General features: G+C 47.4%; 1 protein-coding gene across 1 annotated transcript in view; it reads left to right on the top strand.

The window, feature by feature from the left end:
• STXBP2 (syntaxin binding protein 2) overlaps positions 1 to 22928 on the top strand; it is a 326348-nt gene that overhangs the window by 255521 nt on the left and 47899 nt on the right. Inside the window, exons 13-14 of the mRNA XM_078682512.1 lie at positions 8575 to 8655; positions 10371 to 10509. Coding sequence (XP_078538638.1) covers positions 8575 to 8655; positions 10371 to 10509 — 220 coding nt within the window. The remainder of the gene's footprint in view (positions 1 to 8574; positions 8656 to 10370; positions 10510 to 22928) is intronic.

Here is a 22928-nt window from a genome sequence, read left to right as displayed (position 1 = left end):
TTCCGGTCATACCACCTTTTCATGTCCTCCTGACTGGCCTCTAGGTTGGCTTTTGCTAGTTCTCGGAATCGCCGGGTCTGGTTGCGGAGTGTTAGGAGGTAGCGGAAAACATCTGGTGGGTTCTTTAGAGGGGGCATCTCCCAGCCTTCCTTAACTAGGCTGAGCGGCCCGCGTACGGGGTGTCCATATAGCAGTTCAAATGGGCTGAAGCCCAGGGACTTCTGGGGGAACCTCTCGATATGCGAAGAGGAGGCACGGCAGCAGCACATCCCACTGGCGACGGAGGGGCTCTTCCAACCCCCCGATCATCCCTTTGAGCGTGCGGTTGAACCGCTCAACGAGTCCGTTTCCTTGAGGGTGATAGGGGGTCGTGAACCGGTAGGTAACCCCGCACTGTTGCCAGAGAGATTTCATATATTTCGAAATAAAGTTCGTGCCTCTGTCACTGACGACCTCCCGGGGGAAGCCCACCCGGGAGAAGATCCCCATCAGAGCCCGGCCGACTACCGGGGCTGTCACAGTCCGCAGGGGAACAGCCTCCGGGTAGCGGGTGGCGTGGTCCACTAGCACCAGGATGAATCGATGGCCTTGTTTTGTGCGCGGGTCCAGGGGCCCTACGATATCGATCCCGACCCTCTCGAACGGGGTGGTGACCACGGGAAAAGGTTGCAGGGGGGCTTTCAGTTTGCGGCCGCTCTTCCCACTGGCTTGGCACGTGGGGCAAGATCGGCAATGCTGGTGTACATTGTCCCTCATTTTGGGCCAGAAGAAATGGGTCACCAGGCGGCTATAGGTTTTGTCTTGACCCAAGTGTCCTGCCAGGGGGACATCGTGGGCCAGGTTTAGCAGAAAGTCTCTAAAACGGAGGGGTACCACTAGGACTCGACTGGCCCCCAGCTCCGCGATTCTTTGCTCACTGTACAGCAGATCATTGTCCCAGTAGACCCAGTGAGTTCCGGAGGTATCCCCTGCGCTTTGGGCTAGCGCTTGCTGGCGGAGTCCCTCGAGGGAGGGACAGGTCTTTTGTTCTTGGCGAAATTGTTCTTGCGTGGGCCCCCCCTCTTGAGGCCACTGGTCGAGGTTAGCGAGGTCTGGAGGTTGAGCTGGTTCGGGGGGGACGTCACGGTCGGTGGTTTCGGCGGGGGCGACCGGAGGCGGTGGCGCCGGCCATTCGAGTTCCTCTGAGCGGGTGTTGGTACGGGCGGTCATGGACCGGGTGGTGACGCACGCCCAGTCCGGGACGCCCAGCATCCCCAGGTGCTCTTTTCGTTCGACTGCTGCCCATGGAGAGCTTTCCAGGTCATTACCCAGGAGGCAGTCTACGGGGGCATCATCTCGGACCGTCACCTTCAACATGCCGGAGACCCCTCCCCATTCGAAGGGGACGCAGGCCATCCGACACAGACTTTCTGAGTTATCGGCTGAACGTACAGGGCAGAGAATGTTTGGTAAGTATTGTTCGGGGGTCACCAGGTGACAGCGGACGGCTGTTATACTGGCCCCAGTGTCACGAAGGGCTTCAGCCCGGCGTCCATTGATGCCCACCCATTGGCCGTACTTCTGGGTATTAGCGGGTAGGGGGACCCGCGGGACCATGTCTCTCCCCCCTAGGCAGGCGAGAGCCATGGCGGCTGGCTCCCATTCTTGGTGTTCCTGTTCATATTCTTCTTGTTCCTCTGAGATCTGTTCCTCCCCCAGAGCAGCAGCGGCTACTTGGCGGGGTCTTGGGCTCTGGTACTGGGGGCAGTTTGGGTCGTTTGCATAGTGTCCGACTCGTTGGCATCGATGGCAGGTAACATTGGCTCGATGTCCCGGTCGCGCTGGGGTGCTGCCCCGGTTGGCCGGGGGGGTGGTGTTGGTAGTGGGGGTGACCGGAGCGTTGCTCCTTCCGCGTCCTTGGCCTCCACCTCCTCGGGGACGGTGCTGACCATTGTTGTTCCTGTTCTGTTCGGAGGACCCATTTCGACTCACTCTGGTGATCTCCCACCGGTCTGCTTCGGCTGCGAGCTGCCGGGGATCCGTTAACTTGCTGTCGAGGAGGTGCTGGCGAAGTTCAATGAAGCAATTGTTCGACAGATGCTCCCATACCATAAGATTGAACAGTTGTTCGTAGGTTGTGACCTTGCTTCCTTTGATCCAGCCCTCGAAGGCTCGGCTAAAGTAATTGACATAGTCCACCCAAGTTGTACCCGGGATGCGGGTGCAGTCTCGGAACCTCTGACGGTACATTTCGGGTGTGAGGCCATAGCGGGTGAGGAGTGCAGCTTTCATATGGTCATAGGAGGTCATCTGCTGGTCCGGGAGTTGCAGCAGGGCGTCGCGGCCCTCATTGAGGAATCTCCCCCACAGACCGGCCCCCCAATCGCTTCTATCGATCCGGTGTGCAGTCATAGCGATTTCATAGGCCTTAAACCATTGCTGGATGTCGTCCTCTCGGAAGTATTCTCGAACGACATCCTTGGGGATGTGTACCTTCTTCTCTGTTGCCCCGGGAGGGTGGGGTTGCTCGGGCACCCCTGTTTCTTTATTCTGTTTGCGTAGGTCGATTTCAGCTAATTTCCGCTCATGTTCATATGCCAGTTTCTTTTCCTCGAGCTCCCTTTGTCTCTGTTTCTCCTCTCTTTCTTCTCGGAGACGCAGGTGCTCTAAGTTGATTTTCTGTTCGGCCAACTTTAGTTCAACGTCCATTTTGAGCCGGGCCATTTCCAGCTCGTGTAGTCGGGTTCTTTCTCGTTCCTGGATCTCGTCTGGCGAGAGACCCGTTCTTCGTACTTCAGGGGCCATGGGGGTTTGTGCTGCGATGTCTTGATCGGGGGTTCCGGCAGCCCCGGTTTCTGCCCAAGATTCTAGGGCCTGCTTAAAGTCATCTTTGGTATTTAGTCCGGTGGTAGCGATACCTAATTCGATACAGAACTGTTTAAGTTCACGATGGCTGTATTCGTCCAATTTCTCCATCTGGAATTTCTCCGTTGATCCGCTGTCTTTAGTTGACATCGTGATTCGCCGTGGGGTGAGCTACTCTCTGTACGGTTTATGCGGTGATTCGGATCCCGTCGCTGGCCACCAATGTTAGACGGACCGGGAGGGTCGGCCGAGGATACGGGGAGAGGTCTCCGGGGAGAGCCGTCTCCAGTGAATCGTACAGACAAGTAACTTCCCCCCCACAGACGGACACCACACGATGATAAAGTTCAACGATACTTTATAGACAATTCTTCAAGTACGGTAGAATGGTACAAGGAGGTCTGGACTCAGGGGTCCCCTCTATTCTGGTCTCTGTTTGGGAAAAGGGTAGCGGGACAGTCTTGTTACCAAAAAGATGGAAAATAGCTCTCAATCCTCGAGCTCGGTGGTGTAGATGAACGGGCCGCGGCGGAGCCAGCAGGTCCCGAGATGGATAAAGGAAGACGACGGTCCGCGGCAGAGCCAGCAGGTCCCGATGAAGGTGGTGGTTACAAACGGTCCGCGGCCACGCCAGCAGGTCCCGACGATGATGAAGGATAGGGTGGTTCCCAAAGCCGCGGCAGCGCCAGCAGGCAAGACGATGGTGCACAAGACAGAGCTACGGCAGCGCCAGTAGTCCGTCAAGGATGAGTTCTTCTTTGCGTCTCTCGACTCCAAGATACAACTGCCGTCCTGCTCTGGAGCTGCCCCAGTTATAGGGCTGGTGTGCTTTGATGTCCGGACCCTCGCACTTGGAGGTCGGGAGGTCCGGGATGAGGGGGTTCAGACACCCAGCAGGGGGGTGGAGCCAGCGCCCGGGGAGGCGATGGGCGAGCGGCACTTGGCGGGGGAGAGCCATCGACACCTCTTGCTCCCATTGACTGACCAAGTAGCCCGCTCACCTCCTGGGTGGATGTTGGTGCCGGAATGTCTGAGGCCTGGCCAGGCCCAGGGTTGAGGTCGATCGGGGGCCAGGCGGCCTCGTGGTGGAGTGTCCAAGATGGCGCCCAGGATGGGCGCGCAGGCCGGTAGTGGGTCGGCCTACGCGGTCAACAGGTTCGAGTGTAGGGGTCCCTGCGGGGACGGTGGACGTGCAATGGTGGTGTGTGGTACTTGCGTGGCTGGTTCGGGCCTGGTTGGGCCGGGGGAGAGCGGCCCTTCATGTGGCCTGTCCAACACATACCAACTCTAGTACAGACTTCTATTATAGTGCTATGAGCCACTCTTCTTCAAGCGACCTCAACAGCTGCGTCCACCTCACCGGTTCCGGAGGATGATCAGGTGCAGATGCCCATGTTAGACCCTGAACTGACGTCAGCCAGCGCTCGACCGATGCCTCCCTACAAAATTGCTGCAGGATAACAGGTTCTCATGCAGCCTGACTCTAAGCTTATACCTCTACTGTGTCACAGCTATCAGCAAAGGCTCCATTATCTTTCCGGCTGTGACCCTGATCTGCCAAAGTAGGATGCAACCAGAGTTGTTGATGGTGGAAGGTATGACTTGCTCCCCTTCATTACACGGATGATGCTTTGTACTATGATTTACAGAATGTCAGCGGGCTCAACACCTCTCCTGAGACAGAGCTTGTCTCGCCACATGCACCACCAACTTTCAAGAGTGCCTCATTCGGAGGGGTGATTTGGAGGATATCCAATGTGGTAAAGTTACAGCTGCTCTCTGTTGAGACTAAAACAAATGTTTTGACAAACATTCTGTAGCTGATGCTAACAGCATCTGAGTGCTTTCATCCGTTTAATTATGCCTTCCCGGATATTCTGATTGATACATTGTTGAAACCAAGTTCTTGCCCACCTGTGAACAGGCTGGTGGACAGACATAGACTGGGAGCTGTTGGCCTAGATTTTCTCAACCATGTACCCCGCTCTAGAGAGCCTTATTGTGCAGGCCTCAATGAGTAAATTGGGTTCCAATTCTTCAGATAAAGATTCGAAAAGATTAGCGTCATTGGCAAACATTTGTTTTCTTCAGCCAGTCTGTCGTTGTGGTGCATAAATACAGTCGGTCTTTGTGGCAATTAACCCATGCCCTTTCATCTGGCCTCATTTGCCCAGATGATACATGATGGAGCCAAATATGTTGTCTGCGATGATTTGGGTATCTCAGATTGCCTTGGCAGGGCAGTTGGTACCAGTGGGGTCCTTCAACAACATGCCCTAGATGAGGTCCACTGAGATTTCCAGCAATGTGCAAGCTAAACCTGCCTGATGGACCTGCTGTTTCATGGACCGCCTTTTTGGTGAGAACTTGAACTCTGCTTTGGAACGCTTTAAAGACAGTAGAATGAAAGCACATCAATGGGGCTGTTGACACCTGTAAAATAATTCCCGAAGCTCTTTCAAAAATGTAGAGGCTACACCAGAGTGCTGGCATATAGATAGAGGCAGCCACCCCAATCAGTGATGCAACAGATAGCCCAGTCCTTTTGGCTGTGGATGTGGGTCTGGCAGGCAAGGTGCAGGACAGCAGGAGCACCAGTCTTCCACAGATTCTTACCCTGCTACAACAGTCAACAACCCTCTTTAGTTTTCCTTCAGTGGTGCATGCCCACACAGTGGGATGTGGGATCCAGCACTTCCTTCCAAGTTGACAATCTATCATATCTGACAGATGGGTCTTGAAAATTATTTAAAAAAACGTTTTGCACCATTTCCTTCCCAACCAATATCCCTCTGACAACAGAATGCATTTTGAAGAGTATCTCTCCATTCTGCTACAGAGGTAATCCGGGAGTTGCTGTTTTTCCATACCTCTGTGACTGGCAGCCGAAGGCAGGCTCACCGTAGTCCGTCATGGACCACCTATGGAGGATGGCGAATATTTGACATTGTTGGGTTCTACCATAAATGTGCCTAAGTTCGATCAGATTCCCTTTCAGGGGCTTCCACTCACTGGGACAGTCCTGGGTACAGTGGAGTTCAGGGTTTTCCCCCTTCAGCAAAGAGTCAAGGGCATTTCAGCTATAACCCAGATGTTTCTGGCTAGTTCCTGGATCCAGGAGAGGGTGGCTCAGAGGCTTTTGGTTTCCTTGCCTTGTTAATCTCCTTGTCAGCCACAGCAAGAGGCACGTGCTTGCCCCACATGGCTGCCTTTCCGACACCATTCTGATCTCAGGGGGAAGCCGCTCAAGATCTGCAGTGGTGGTTCAGTGACCACAGCTTGTCCCTCTGCAGGTCGCTCTACCCTCCCCAAAGGAGCGAACAGTGGTGACAAACACATCACTGCTGGGTTAGAGGAGGGGACAGAGAGAGTCACCTAGGGGCGGTGGAAATCAGAGGACTCTGGCCCCCAGTGGACTGCTAGCTCCACATCAGTCTCTGAGAGATGCGATCCATTCGTCTGGCCCTGAAGGCCTTTCTGCTATCTAACAAGGTTTCACGGACCACTGACATGTGATACTGCAACAAGCAGGGCTGACTGTGGTCCTGGGTCCTGAGCCAGAAGGCTATTTGCCTGCCAAGGTGACTAAGGTTCCAGGGCATCTTTCTGGTGGCCAACCATCAAGCAGGGTCCCTGAACGCCAGAGCAGGTGAACTGAGCAGGCGTTGTCTCCTAGATCACAATTGGATCTTCCATCCCGGGGTCATGCAGGGCATCTTCCTCCAGTCTGAGCAACCGTAGCTAGATCTTTTTGCCACTGTTGAGGACACGCAACGTCACAGTTTTGCAAGTGTGTGTTTCCACAAGAGGAGACATATGTACGCCCTCCTGCCACTTCCACTCTTGCCCAGAGCTCTAAAATCAAGAACGACCGGGACTAAGTCATTCTTGTAGCCTGGATTGGGCAAGGAGCATGTGGTACCCAGCACTCGAACGTGAGCATATGTCTTCTGATCAGACTTTTACATTTGTTTTACTTATGTACTGACATTTCAGGAGGTCGTCCTGTCTCAGCAAGAGGGTCCATCACCTGAATCTATGCAACATGGACATCCATGCATGGAGACTGTGGTAGAATTTGACTGCATTTGATTTGCCGACCAAGGTGGTGTATGTAATTCTCAAGGCTCCACTAAATCAATTTTTTTGCATGGGGCTTGGACAAATTTGAGAACTGCTGCTTTGCCTGGAGTAGAGACCTTTCAGGCAAAGCAGTCAGATGTCCTTTTATTAGGTAGAGCCTGGGCAGCGCATGCGCTGCTCTGCGAGGCATGCTGTCTTGAATCTCTGCCCATCTTTTCAATTTGCTCCTGTTACTGTCCTTTATAAATGTTTCCTTGTGGTTCATGAATAATTGGGAGGAGTATTTTAATGTTTTAATTATATATATTGCTCTGCACTGTGCACTTTTATGGTTTATGGGAAGTCGAAATAAAGTTGTTTTGATGATGATTCATCAATAAGCTTAGTAGTCCCTCCTTAGCACCGCCTTGTCTGCATGTGTAACCTCCCGTGAGTACTGGACTTTTTACTTGTGTTGTTACACAGTCTGTTTTATATACAGCCTGTGAGCACTGTTTCCTTTGTCTTTATTCTAGCTGCTGTTGCCAGCATGACAGGCTCTCCCAAACCCACCCTGTTTCCCTGACAGCACAGCGCCTGATTATGGACGCTGCGCTTTATTTTTGAAAAATACTCCCTGCACAGCGCAGGATTTCTGCACGCGCTATGCTGCTTAACAAAGGCTTTTTTTTTTGTAAAAGCGCCCCATACCGTATGTTCACTTTAATGGAGGCCGCGCAGCTTCCTTTAGATGAGACGCGTCTAAAGAAAGTGGCGTGGCCGACATTACAGTTAAAGCATGGCATGGGGTGCTTGTACATAAAAAAAACTGTTTTGTTTGTCAACTTAACAAACAAATGCCTTTTTTGTAAAAGCGCCCCATATCGAGCGTTAACTTTAATGGCGCTTGGGGCGCTTTTACAAACAAACATTTGCAATGCAATTGGTCTTGCATTTGCGAGAGTTTAATCTATTGGCATTGAAAATGACAATGCCTTTTATTTATGTTTTAAAAACTAACACACCACCACCAAGCAGCTCATGTGAGAACTGCCACAAATAATCTATGGGCCAAATCTGGCACCTGGGAGATATTTAAAGTTGAGAAGTCTGCAGTTGGAGTATCTACCAGAAAGAGAGTTTGCCAAAGGTAAGTACCTCGTTTTTTTCTCAAAGTGCTGGAACATGGAGATCAGAAGTGCATTTTGTTCTAGAGCCCTGTGATTCTCCCATAATGAATCAGGATTCATGTATATCCCTACTGCAGTCAATTTTTAGGGCTCTGACTGTGTCTGTGAACTAGATTAAGTTAAGTCAGGATTAGAACATTTATTGTATTTTGGGTCCTATTACTGGAAAAGTCACTCTGTAGGTGTTGCATAACTCTAGTGTTTCATACTAGGCTTGGGGACCTTTTTCAGAGCTGCCTGCACACACATTGCCATCAAATGAGAATGCAGTTGGGTGTAGTCACAAAGCTCAAATAATATGCGTATTACATATATAGGTGAAATTTCAGCAGATGGAATAGTGGGAAGGTTATCTCAGCTTCTAGAGTGTCTGGTGACAGTACTAACTTGGCTTTACCAATCCTGTTGATGTTTGTGCTTCTGAAGCACTGCAGTGTATTTTTAATAGCCACAGATTGCTTTTCTTCTCTCCCTGTAGTACTCCACTCACTTGCACCTTGCAGAAGATTGCATGAAGCACTTCAAGGGGACAGTTGAGAAGCTGTGTGGGGTGGAGCAGGTATGTTTACACTTGAAACCAAGGTAACTGATGACAGTAGGAATACATCTATTGCTCTGAGAGAATGTAGTAACAGTTGGCAGCTCGGTCTCAGGGGGTTATATTGATTTCATCCTTTGCTGCCATAAGCCGTTCTCCAACGATACCCCTGCACAATGTATCGGGGTTGATTGAGGATATGCAGTCCAAGATTGAGAATGTATACAATGCTGTTTTAGCCCAAAGCTGGTTGCCATTTGTTTGTAAGCATTCCTTGCAAATACTTGTAGGTATGCTGCTAATAAATTGTTTTCACCCACTCTCTGTCCAATCTTCCACAGCCAGTCCAGGTTGCTATTCAGTTATGAATATGTAAATTAACGTATTCATTTGGTCTTATTTGTGGTTGTTCATCTTCCTGAATTTTGCCGCTTTTCTCGTACATTGTTTTCTGTGAATTTATACCTGTTGAAAAAATACTTCTCCCCATGAAAGAGATTCCACAACGTGTTTCAAAATGGCATTGTAACTTTAAAAACTTAGTCTATCAAAATTAGTGCAATTTAAAATTCTAGTACTTGCCAGAGTACAGACCCAGCATGCCATTGCCCCAAGAGACTTCTCAGTTCATTTCTGTATGTCTTATGAAGACCTGGGCTGTGTTATCAAAAGTGCCCCGGGGTGCAATGGGCATGTGCGTTCCTTGGCCTCTTTAGTATTACAGAAGGGACAGCAGATGCTTGTACAGTCCCTTCTGTAATATGTAATACCGATAGCGCTGGCACCCATGTAGCGCCAGTGCTATTTCAAGGGGGAATCCCCCATTTGCTTGGGGATGAGGCCCCAAGCAAATAATGGAATCTCTCTACTTCTGTGCCTTATTATGGACCCAGCTGCAAAGGCAAAGCATCAGGAGGCACACTGACAGTGCATCACGAAAAGGTAGCACACTGTCAGTGCACCTCCTGATTGCAGCCCTCTGGCAGGGGTCCAGGGAGTCCTGTGGACCCCGCAGATATCCCCTTAGAGGTGGCAGCAGTCAGTCACTGCACCCGCCTGCAAGGGGCTCTCTCTCCCCTCTTAAAAGTGCAGGCTGGTTGCCGCCTGCCCAGTGAAACATGAAGGGACTTGGAAACATGAGTTTGCAGCTGCCCTGACAGCCGCTCATACAACGTAATAGGGCGCACGTTCCCTGTTTGTGCTTGACAACCTGTTTGAAGATGCACCATAGAGCAAGCAGGGAAAGTGTGCCCTATACGTAATAGTTCCCCTGTAGTCACTTTCTCCTGACTTTGACAGTTTTTCGGTTATCCAGGTATTTATTTTCCTGATGTCAGAATGTTTCAGTCTTTACCTACTTTATTCTTCTTCTTCATGCTTTCCATCCACATCCTATTTTGTTTCTCCAAATTCCTGATTACATGAAAGACAAATGTCATCATTTACACAAAATCATCACCTGGACCATACTAGTTTCTTGTCTGGGGAGGATGTGTGAGTGACAATCTCTGAGACACATTTGTTAAATCCATGTTTCTCCCAGTCATGACCAGTATTGGGAACAAATGCACATTGTTGGTCTGCACTTTGATCTAAGCACTTGCCACTCTCTTAGTCTTCCTTCTTATTCCCAGTGGTCCACCTGTCACCAACACCACTAATTGTAGTTTGTGAGAGTCTTGGTTACCGTTTGAAGTTGGATGTATGGCAATAACCAGTAAGTGATTTCCCCACAGGACCTGGCTATGGGGATGGACTCTGAAGGTGAGAAGATTAAGGATCCCATGAAGATCATTGTCCCCATCCTTTTGGATGTGAAAGTGAAGCCGTACGACAAGATCCGCATAATTCTGCTCTACATCTTCTTAAAGAATGGTACTGATTCATCTCACTGTTACACAGCCATGGACAAAACGAGCATTAGGGGGCACAGTGGACAATGGTATGCCTCACCGAGCCATGGGGCAGAGCGATTAGCATGGCAGAGTGAGCAAAGAAGTGCAAAGGAATGCCAATGATTCTCACAGGAAGACAGGATTATTTATATTGGGCAAAGGTGTAGAGGCAGAGCAGCCAGTGAAAGGCCTCACCTACAGTAGAGCAGATAGTGAAACAGATTAGCCATGTAGAAGGGGTTTATGGCTAATAGGCTTCCAAACCTCTCTGCTAATTAAATCCCAGTTAGTACCATACGTGGGAGAACATACACTGTGACAGCTGCATATGTGTAAGAGAATAAAAAGGTACACCAATGAGAAGAAAGAAGTATGGACGCAAGGGAGGAGTTCCCATAAAAATCCTGAAGAGAAGTAGGGCACTCCCCTGTAGGACACCATGTGAGATGGGTATCATGGAATCTGGCAACAGAACTCAAAAGAGAAAGATGGGGGGAAAAGGAGTCCAACAGGCCATATAGCCAATCCAGTCTTAATTTCTGGGTGGTGTCCCACCTTCATATCTGTGTAGCCCACTGCCACTCCCTTTATCTTTCTAACACTCATCCCTGTCCAGCAGGAGATGACCAGAGGAAAGACAGCAGCAAACCGCAAAAAATGGACTTGGAGGTGTTGGGGAGGGGGGTTGATGGAGGGAGGGAGACGGTAAGGCTGCAATGGAAGCAGTGTAGGCAGTGGAATGTGTCACCTACTAAACGGGTGCACAGCAATAGATATTCTAGAAGGCACATATAAACTCAGAAACCACAGTGAAGCAGATTGGAAACAGATCATTCCCCATAGTGGAAGGAGGACAGTGAAACATTTGTTTAGTTGCGGGGACAGAAAAGCTGTAAACCAAATCTTGCATCACAATGTGAGATGAGGATTCAAAGATGCATATATTCTAACCACTGGTGCATTGTGCCATTTTGCGACAGCCACCATATAAGTTTTCAGGATTATAACTGCCCATTCACTTTTGCAACACTAAGAATTTGCAATGTGACAGTAGATTAATTTTCATGAAGCAACGGAAGGGATGAGGCTGTTATTGTCCTATATGTTGGCACTTGTTTCAATGGCTGCTCGTTTTACTAAAATAGATTTTGACTTGTTAAGGTACCAGTATCCCAGCATGATTTTGGTGTTGGAGTTGTCCCAACAGCACTGTGATTTGTATGTGGCTTCAGCCTGTACAATCCCTATATGACTCACTTTTAGGGCTATCTGTGAATACGAAAATGTGTCTGGGGCGCCCTGCTTCATTCTCTGACATCAGGTTATCTTTGTGTCATGCTTCTTCGCTGTCCCTTCAGGTGGATAATATCTGCTCAGCTGTGAATTTATTGTTACCATAACTCTTCTGGCATTCTGTTACATCTCTTAGTTTTGGAATTTTTTCCCTTTCTGCCTTTGGCATATCACGCATCTCCCTTTTTGCATGTATTGGTGCAACCATGACAAAGTGACTTCAAAGTGCAGCAATCTATGAAAATTGCATTCAGGGTAAATTGCAAGCAGACATTGTTTTCCTTGTTAATTTTTGAAAGGATTTAAAAGCTGGGAGTATTGGGCCTAAGATGTTTAGAAACTAACAAGTACACGTTTTATGAGACATTGTTGGGAACAAATGCTGATGCAAAAACATCCAGGTTTGCAACATGTGCTACTGTAGATCACATACTGTGGAGACACATGCATCTAGTGTTGTTTTTTTCACCAATGGTTTGGACCATCGCACTACACACTCCTAGTAATCTAGGAAATCAACACTGAGGCACCAGGAAAATATTTGTTACATGTGATGCAACTGTTGGCTGCTTCAGCAGCATCGTATGATTGTCCATGGCTTTGGAGCCGAGTCCAATCAAGATGCACTGGGCCAGATCATGAGAGAATGACTCTTGTGGAGCAAGGGTATGGAGTAAACAACATTGAAATTTCTCCCCAACTGTAGTGGTACATTTCTGGGGCTGAACCAGCATCAGGTCAGTAACTTCTGTCTCCTCAGGGACAACAGTGAGTCAGCTTTTCTCGCTTGTAAAGCTTTTTAGTGCTAGAAGACCACACAGCACTGAATGGGTAGACGATAGGCACATTATAGGATGCAGTGTGCAGGCTCTCCCAAGCCACTGTCCAGACATGGCTTCAACAAAGTCGAGGTAACTTACTAATTGTAGTATGGGTTCCATGGGGAGCAGAATAGATGTCCTCTATCAACCCCGTTTTCCTAGACCTTTTTTTCTCCAGGGTTTTCGATTAAACCCATTCTGAGGACAAGGACCACACCTAGACTTTCACATGCACCACACACTCCGGATTTTCCCTCCAGAGTTCAACTTCGAAATGAACCTCGGCTCCAGGACAATTAACTGCCCTGAGTGCCAATCTTTCATTCTAGGAATACCTGCATATAGGCCTCATCAGTCTATGCCAGCCACGGTTCCTGAGGCACCCCAGCCCCATAAGGCATCCTCAACACTAGCAATTCTTTGAACCCAGAGGTTGAAACTAGACGCCAAGGCATCCAGCCTGAGAGTGTACACAGCCACCTCCGAATCAAGATCGACTTCAAAGGTGACCTCAAAGCCAGTCTTGGGTTTTACCCCGAGCAAATCACCTACAGAAAAGAGGGCTCGCAAGCAACCTGATGTACGGCAGAGGAGACTCTATAATAGCTGTTCTCCTGCTACAACCTGGCACATCCACTTCATACTGATCATCCGAAGGCAAGAAAGTGCTACTCCACATCCGAAGAGACAGTTTCTGAAGAACTGAGGACTTATCCCATTCCAAAAAAGAAGCCTAGAGAGCCCACATCACCATCCCCTTCATGGTCTCCAAACCTAACAGCCTGTACATACAGGGTGAGTCCTACACCCTACTATAGACCTGCCAGACCCATTTCTGTACCCAATTGCAACAGATGATGGAGACTAACCTTAGCAAGATGATTGGTGAGCCCTTAAGAAGATCCATGGTTGGTGCTGTAGTAAACTGGGGTTTTGTTGCCACAGCCCCCCAACCCCACCACAACACACACTTTTTGGTCAATTGATTCCCAAATGTCCAGGCCTCTAGCACCTCTGTAAGTCCCTAGTAAGTGGTGCCCCACTGATTCCAGTGATGGATTTATCAATACATGCACCAGAGGGTACCTTAGAGATACCCCCTCAAGACCTTCCTACCTCTAGTGCATTGGCTGACTGGTCCTGTCCAGCCTGCCAGCACAGATGGGTGTCTGACCCCTAAAGGTGAGAGCTCCCGCTCTCTGAGATCGGAAACAATTCCTGCTCTGGCAGGAGGTGTTATCACCTTCCCCAAGCAGGATGATTAGTAAATCAGCATATTCAGGCAGGAGGCTTTTAAAGGCCTCCACCACCTTTGCTATCCGACTCTGGCTTCCCCCAGATGGGTTATGCCACGCCCCATTTGGCACCAGAACTGGCGGGAAAAGTATCTAGTCAGGAGGCGTATTCACCCTCAGGCTAGTACCACCCCTAAGGTGGGCTACCTGAAGTGAACACAACTAGGAAAATTCCACTATCTTGGCTTTTGGTGGAATTAGGGGGTTCCATGATTCTGGTGCTGTAAGATTTATCCGCTGCCTTTGACACTGTGTCACATGAGATACTTCTGGGTCGCCTGAGGGAGGTGGGCATAGGAGTTGTGGCTCTGTCCTGGTTGGAGAGCTTTCTCTTGGGCCGCTTACAAGGAGTCAGATTGGGCTCCCATCATTCCATCTCAAGGGAGCTCACCAAGGGAGTGCCACAGGGCTCATGTCTAAGCCCCACACTCTTCAATGTGTATGTGGCCCCCTTGGCAGACATTGTAAGAGCACATGGGTTCACCCCGGTGTCGTATGCTGATGACACTCAGCTTCTATTCCCCTTTCAGACCCTCACGCCCGCAATACAAAAATCCTTTGCGGACGGAATGAGGGCAATATCGGACTGGATGGCCTTAAATTGCCTCCAGTGCAACGTAGGCAAGACGGAGGTCATGCTGTTCGGGGAGGCCACGCTTCTGTGGTCTCCAGAATGGTGGCCCCTGGATTTGGGGCCAGCACCAAGTCCCAAACAGACCGTAAAAAATCTCGGTGTGCGGCAGGATAAGGCACTTTTGTTTAAAGAACATACAAATCAAGTAGCAGGATCTTGTTTCCGTGTCATCAGACTGCTACGACGTGTCTTTCAATTCCTACCTGATAACTATAGGAAAACACTTGTCCAGACGTTGGTAATCAGTAGGCTGGACTACTGTAACGGCCTGTTCATCTCGGCCAATGAGGAACAACTACAAAGATTACAAGTGGTCCAGAATACTGCAGCGAGACTTGTTCTCAGTGCTCAGCCAAGGACTGCTTCACGTCCCCTCCTGGACAAACTCCACTGGTTGCCGGTTAGGCAACGTGTAAAATTCAAAATCTGCTGCACAATACATAAATGTCTGTTTGGCACTGGACCCAAGTATTTGAATGAAAAATTCAACCCTTACAGTCCTGGACGCACTTTGCGTTCCAGTAGTCAGCAACTACTCCAGGTTCCAAGGATTAGAAAAGCTAGGCAGGGCGGTCGACCTCTCTCTTACAAAGGCCCCATATTATGGAACTCACTCCCCCCTACTCTGAAACAAATCACCAACCTTCAGTCTTTTAGGAAGACTCTAAAAACATATTTATTTTCGGCCTCTTAAAATATTAAAATATTGATTCCCTCAAAGTCTATGATCATGATTAGGCTTTTTTGGTAAAAGCGCAAGCGCGGAGATACCCCTCAGGGGGTCGAGTCCTGCGCTATATAAGAACATAAATGAATAAATAAATAAAATTAGGTCCTCATGGTCAGGGTTATGCCCACTTCCCACAGGAAGTGGCCTTATAGAGGGTGTAGTCATCCTAAAGGTAGGATGCCCATTGGCTACTGCCTGACACTCCCTGTAACGCCCCTAAATATAGTATTTAGGTGGCGCCCCTGATGCCAGGACTTCAGATTCGGCAGACACGGAGAAGGAGTGGACGGAGAAGATTGCTGACCGAGAACAGAGGAGCACTGACTAACTATTGCCAACCCTGCCATCCTGCCGCTACACACGCCCCTCATGGAGAAATCGACTCATCCTGCCGCTTTGCAGACTCCAAGAAATCCAGAGGGCTGCCAGTGCTTCGCTAATCACCAGAGAACTCCCTTGGAGTAGAGGAGCGACCACCCACCAGCCGCAGGCACCAAAGAAGCAAGGTCTGGTTCACCATCTCTACCGCTTGCTGAGACTACCAACGCTGTATCCACCTAGGAAGACGTAGCCTTGCTCCCACAGGTCAGATCCATCCTCCCTCCAATTGTCTGGACGTCTGGCATGACTGGAGCCGCACAGTACCAATACCTTGGGTACCAGACCCCTTGCAGCAACCAAGGGTTGTTATGTCCAGTACGGACACCAACGCTGAGAAAAACCTACTGGCACGTTGAGGGAATGAAGGGACAGTGAAACCCACACCAAGAGCGGCCCAGCCGACCTGTTTGACCCTTTCAGCAGAACCAAAGACAAGAGTGAGCATCTGACCGGTACCACTGCACAGCACCTCTGCACCGCACCCCACAGCCCTAGTCTGAGGCAGGTGACTGTGCCAACAGTGTTCCGAGACCCTCAAAAGCTAAGTCAATCAATCAATCAGGGGTTTATAAAGCGCGCTACTCACCTGTGAGGGCCTCAAGGCGCTGGGGGGTGTGGGGTGGGGGAGCTCCGGATCAGTCGAAGAGCCAGGTCTTGAGGTCTCGGTGCTGTGGTTGCTGCGGACTGAGAGGCGTCTATGGTACAGTTATCTTCAATGAAGGTGGTCAGCTGAGTGTTCACGAGTCTCTCAGTGACTTTGGCTGCGAAAAGGGAGGAGGGAGATGGGCCTTCAATTTTTCAGGTCCGTCGGGTCGGCCGCGGGCTTCTTGAGGAGGGGTTTAACCTCCGCCTTTGGGTTTGCATAGACTGGACTTCCAGTCACAACATGCAGGTCCCGTCAACCACGAGTGTCTCCTGCAGCACGGATTCGATGCCTAAAGATACCACTACACCCAAGTCCTACAGCCCAAAGAGAAGTGGACCAACTGTGTCCCTACATGCCCCACCATCACAAGGACTGAGCCCCCTTTTGGGTTCACCCAGACTGGCCCTCCAGTCTGAGGTTGCAGCATTTTTTTGATCTTGACCATTCCCCATTGAAGTGAACAGGGCATCTGACTCTGAAATACACCTCTGCAACTGGCCGCCCCAGTTCCACTCAAGGTGACCTGTTGGAGTTGCCTTGGACCCTGCTCCATACTCACCTTAAGTCCAGGTGAAGGGTCCCTTAAATTGCGGATTAGTGCCTGAATACCATATATGTTTTTCCTCATAGGATAACAATACCACTCCAGAAATTGCAGTAAGTGTGACTTTTGAAACCTGTGCTTGCCTGATTCCGATCTTAAGTTCATATAAAAATCAGTGTGTTTTTGTATAAATTGCTGTCATATTTCATTATTGAGTGTGTCTCGCCTACTTCCTTTGTGTGTGCAATAAATGCTTAGCACTACCCTCTGATTAGCCTAGCTGCTTGCCCACACTACCACAAACTAAACAGTTAGGTTATCATTTGTGCTTCTGTAAACAAATTAGTGTGTTCCTGGACTCTTTACACAGTGTACCTCATTTTGGTCCACTATATAAAAAGCCAGCGTCCCGGAGGTGTCATCTGTGGTCAAGCAATCACCACCTGATGCCCATACTAAGAAGCTATCCAGAGTGTGGCAGACCATCACTGTAGGTTGATTCCATGTAGGAAATATTTAAAAAGGATATAGATACAGCAAAGACCAAGGATGCCCTTCAAAATCAAAGTTGAGAATGGCAATTCTCAGATTAACATGACAAGAGAATCTGGATTTCATTAAAGACACAGAGGCTAACATTATGCATAATCACCTTTATTATGCTACTCCTCATCAGTCCCTTTAAAGAACACTATTATAACAATAATCCAGAATTGGAACAAAAAAGAATCAACTAAAGTCTCTAGCATGGAACGTTCTGTCTCTTTTCAATGTGAAGATAACACTCCTACTCCATTCCCCTTATCGTCGAATCCTGACGTTACACTTGTGCATCTGCAAACCAAAAAATATATATTATACTCAAAAAAAGTACAACCTTAAAAGCCATACTCTTAAATCTTCACTTAAACCTAAAGTATCAACACTTTATAAACGTATCCTTTATCATAAAACACATATTTGTTATTCTTTTTTTTTATTAATTAGAACATACAACCACATCCACTCCAGCTTCCTTCATAGCAAATTTTACCCATCTCGAAATTGTAGCCATACTTATCGCACCAAAAGGTTTTGACAAATGAAATCAATAACTGATTTACACCATGACCTCTCTTCTCCTGCATTCTGCACTCCTACTCTTTTAAACACACAACCACACAAAGATTCTTACATTCTTTGAACTTTGGATAAAAAATCTAACTTGTCATGGTCTTGGTTCTCTTTCTTATCTCAAAGAAAACTCCATCAGGGCCAAACACACTATTACTTAACCTCCAGACACTTGACATCTGAAACTGTCTATATGAAATGAATCAAAACAAAATCACTAACTTCGCTGAAAAAAAAGTATTTGACAAATACCTTCTCCTAGTACCTGGGGCCCAAGACCCCTCGAGTAACTCTGCAGCCCCCTGCAAAAGTCCTCTGAATGACCCGAAGTGCCTGACACCTTCCAAAAAAAAAAGGTTCAACACCCCTTCTAAAACAAGAGGATGTTTCTCTCCCAACTCGCTGGTCAGTAAACTTACTGTTGCCGGAATCAACAGGGGTACCTCGCAAGCCAATGCCAAGACCCCTGGAAACCACGCCTGCGAAACCCAAAGGGAGCCACTAAGGCCAACTGACATCTCTCCTTTATCACCTTCAGAAGAACTCTCTGAATCATTGCAAAAGGAGGGAAAGCATACCCCCTTACCACTGTCCAACTCTTCTAATCAGGCAACCAACTGTAATACCCCACCTTCTGACAAGCCAGTCTTGTCGTAAACAAATCCACCTCTAATGGACCCAATCTCCATTCTATCTTTGCAAAATACACTTGATTCAGCATCCAATCGCTGCAGTCTTTCACATATCTTGAATTCCAATCCGCCTCTACATTCAACTTCCCTGGAAGATACTCTGCTCTTAAAGCAATCTTGTGCTCCAGACAAAAATTCCCAAAACTCTTTCGCAATATCCGAAAGATCCTTTGACCTGCATTCTCCCAACCTGTTTATGTAACAAACAGCAGAAACGCTGTCCAGCTTTAATAATACTGTACAACCCTGAATAATCTTCTTGAAACATTTCAATGCGAATAAACCTGCTGTTAATTCCAGGCAATTTATGTCCATCTTCCTCCAAATCCATCCAAACACCTCCTGTCTCCATCTCTCCCAAACGTGCTCCCCATCCGGAGCCCATTAGCATCCGTATTCTAAGACAAAATCCAGAACGCAACCAAAAATCGCCCTCCCATTCCATGCATCCAAGTTGTTTAACCACCATTCTAATTCCTCTTTTGCATCCAAATCCCACTTTACTTGGTCCCCATACCATAAACCTCTTCTCAAAGCATCTGCCTTCCTCTCTACAAGGCCCGATAATGCAAAGGACCTGGAAAAATCGCTTGGATTGAAGAAGAAAACAAACCTACAACTCTTGCTAAGTCCCTTAAAGACGGGGGTTCCCTTTGCAAAACACGAACAACCTCCTTTATCATATTCAGCTTCTTCACCGGTAACTTCAAAATCTCCTCCGTCAAACGTATTCTGAAACCTAAAAACTGAGATGCAATCAACACAGACTTCTTGTTGATTTAAAAACCCAATTTCTCCAAAAGATTGATTGCAAACTGCAACTGACTCCTCAACACCTCTGCATACTGAGACATAATCAAAATGTTGTCCAGGTAGACAATCAACCTGAAACCTCTCTCTCTTAAATCTGCCATGACAACTCTCATTACTATCGTAAAACATCACGGTGCTGAAGAAAGCCCAAAAGAAAGACAAACAAATTGGTATAATCTTCTTCTCCACCTGAACTGCAAATAATTCCAACTCTCCCACTTCATCGGAATTGTAAAATATGCGTCCTTCAAATCCAACTTTACCATCCAATCTCCTTTCTGTAAAATGTCTCTTTAAAGATGGATTCCCTCCATCTTCAAATGCCTGTAAAGTAAATTTTGGCTCAAATCCCTTAAATGTATTACCGGTCTCCACTCTTTGTCCTTTTTTTCTACGAGAAACAAAGTGCTCACATAGCCTCTCATTTCCTCCTCTACTAAACAGATTGCACCCTTCTGCAACATTGCTTCTATTTCCTTGTCTGCTTACTCCATCTTTTCCTACGAAATAATTAACTCTTTTAGAACTATAGTTTGCTCTGGAATACCTGTAAATTCTATCTCGAACCCTTTGATGGTCTCCAGAACCCAAGGATCCCTTGTTATCTTTTTCCATTTCTCCAGAAATAACCTTAATCAACCTCCTACTCTTCCTTGGGAAGAACCAATACAAATCTCCATACTCACCTCTTGTACCTGATGATGATTGGTTTCTTCCACGAGCTCCACTCCTTGATCTTCCAAATCTTCTACGCTGAGGGAAGAATCCAGAGGAGCCTTGAAATCCTCTTCCTGCACCTCTGTGCAAGAAACTGTACTGAGATCTTTGGAATCCGCGGCCTACATAAGACCCCCCCTTCTGCCGGCCCTGCCAAAAACCCCACCAAATACCTTTGCAAAGAAGTATATGTTTCAACATGCTTTCCCAAGCCTTTCACCATACCTTCACCAAATAATAATCATTGTGCATCTAAACTAGATTCTTTCTCTGCCATTTCACCCAATTTAGGGTTAATCTTCATCAACACAGATTTTCTCCTCTCTGCTAATAAACTTGCATTTGTATTTTCCAAAAACAGCATAGCTCTCTGACTCCAGCCTCTAAGCAAGTCAATATTCACTTGCTCACCATTCACATGAGCCTCCTCTGCCATGTCCATAGTCTTGGCCAGAGGTCCTAGTGTATCCTAGTGGATCAAGCAATTTGTCTTGGCACTCCTTTAGCGAGCTCTCAAGCCCCTTGCGAGGGTCTCTAACCAACTTATATAAATAAGTTATAAGCTCCGGGTCCAAGTTTTTGTGGAACAGACCTTATTTTCAATTTGAGGCCTAGAACATTCTGCCTTCAATATATTTCTAACTTCCTTCTCTAATGGTTTCCTAATCCACTTTTTAATGAATTTACTGACATGGTCCAAAGGCCACCTGTCAGCACTCCTAGGATGACGTAGTTCAGAGGGGTTAAACATTTCTCCTCCTAATGGATCCCTAATTACTGACTTGCTAGATGAAGCTACATCATCCATCAAGTCATCGTTAAGGTTGTCATCCTGGTCCATATCAAACACATATTAATGTTAAAATCTACCTGACCCTTCCATAATTGTATTCTTTGCTTCCATCTGAGCATCGTCATCAGACAGTTCCTGTGTGCCGCCAAGGACACCTTTTCTCTTTGTGCCGCCAAGGGCACCACTCTTAGTGATGGAGTTAAACCCATTCTTTCTTTCTTTATCCAAATGCCTGGACTTTCTTAGCCTCTTTCCAACTTTAGAAACATATTCGTCCGAACAAGAACAGTAATCTTCCTCTGATCTATTCCCCTTTCTTTTACTATCCAAAACTATCTCCACCATATCCCTCATGGAAAACTTCCTCATTCTGTATAAGTCTCCTAAGGCTATCCTCACTAACCCTACCTTCCACAACTTGCGATTGTACAGCATTCTCCACAGTATTCATCTTATTCTCTATTTAGTTTAAGCTTTAAACTACTTAAAACTTAAACTCTTTATATTCAACTGCCCACACAAATCTCCAAATGCTAATACGATCAGTAACACTAACCGTTACCGGCCTATGCGCTGCTTCGTTGCCTATCAACACTCTCTTCCCATAAAAACTTGCGATTTCAATAATTTTTTCCCCAAACTTAAATGGCTATCGTCATTTCGGGAGATCACGAATAGCCAGTCATATCCTTTCACTGTTCTCACGTCAATAGACGCGAGCACACAAGTCACCAGAAGGAAAGAGGGCAGCATATGGAAAAAATCTCTGTAACCGCAGGATTGAATTCTGCCCACGAAGGACACGAGGGCAGCAAAAGCCTTCAATCTGTCAACGCATGCTTCCCCCACGTGAAGGAGATCGTGCACGTCAGCCTGTACACGATTAGGCAGTGCGAGCAACCAAGCTCCGATACCGCTGCCCCTCAAATCTGCATGCGCTAGAAAAAAACAGCAAGTACTACACTTCAATAAACTCTCATTGACTTCAGAAATTCATTTTTCTCCAATAACAATGCAAAGATAAAGTATAAACCTTTTAAGATTTCACTTCTAAATCACAATTTAAACATTACACAATTACACTAAAATACTAATCCTTTCAAAACATCAGTCATACACACACACACTGCTTCTGAAATTTAGAAGCAATCAACACCCAACACATTCTTTTTCACCGAAACATACAAGATAAAACCATTGTTAGGCTACTTATCTCATCAGGAGCAGCATTTAATAGAGGCAGAACGTTCCATGCTAGAGACTTTTGTTGGTTGTTTTTTGTTCCAATTCTGGATTGTTGTTGTAATAGTGTTCTTTAAAGGGGCTGCTGAGGATTGGCATAATAAAGGAGATTATGCATAATGTTAGCCTCCGGTCTTGTAATGAAATCCATAGGCAACAAACATGGGTGGCAGTAAAATCAGCTGCCACAACTGAACACCCTTTTTACCAGTTGCAGCAGCCTTTTCAAAGTCAAACATCTAAACCATACTCTAGAGGCAAGAGTCTGTCTGTCTCGTAGTTTTGGTAGCACGCATTGACCATATCGCAGTTCATTGTTAGTGCTCCCTGCAGCAACAACGCCTACACATAAGTATTATGGAACTGATGTTAGTCAAGCTTGCACTGCCCATGTTAAACAACCTCATTTGCCACACAAATGTGATGTTTTGCACAGAGAGCAAGACTACAATGTAATATTTATAAAAGCCACTAGGTATTGTCACCACAGTGTGAAAATTATGGCACTGGGCCGTCCGTCAACATGTCCCCCTCGTTTTGGAACACGTCCCAGTTGTGGACAACGAATGTGCAGATCTGCTTAGTAGAACACATCAACATACACACTAATGGGAAATCCATACACAGGTGCTGGAGTAGTTCTAATGTAGGGCGGCCCAAGCAGTAGACAACTTTACCACATGCA

The sequence above is a fragment of the Lissotriton helveticus genome, chromosome 1_1 (assembly GCF_964261635.1).
Source record: "Lissotriton helveticus chromosome 1_1, aLisHel1.1, whole genome shotgun sequence".
Lineage (NCBI taxonomy): Eukaryota > Metazoa > Chordata > Amphibia > Caudata > Salamandridae > Lissotriton > Lissotriton helveticus.
Note: the sequence above shows the minus strand (reverse complement) of the source record. Positions and strands in the feature narration are given on the sequence as shown.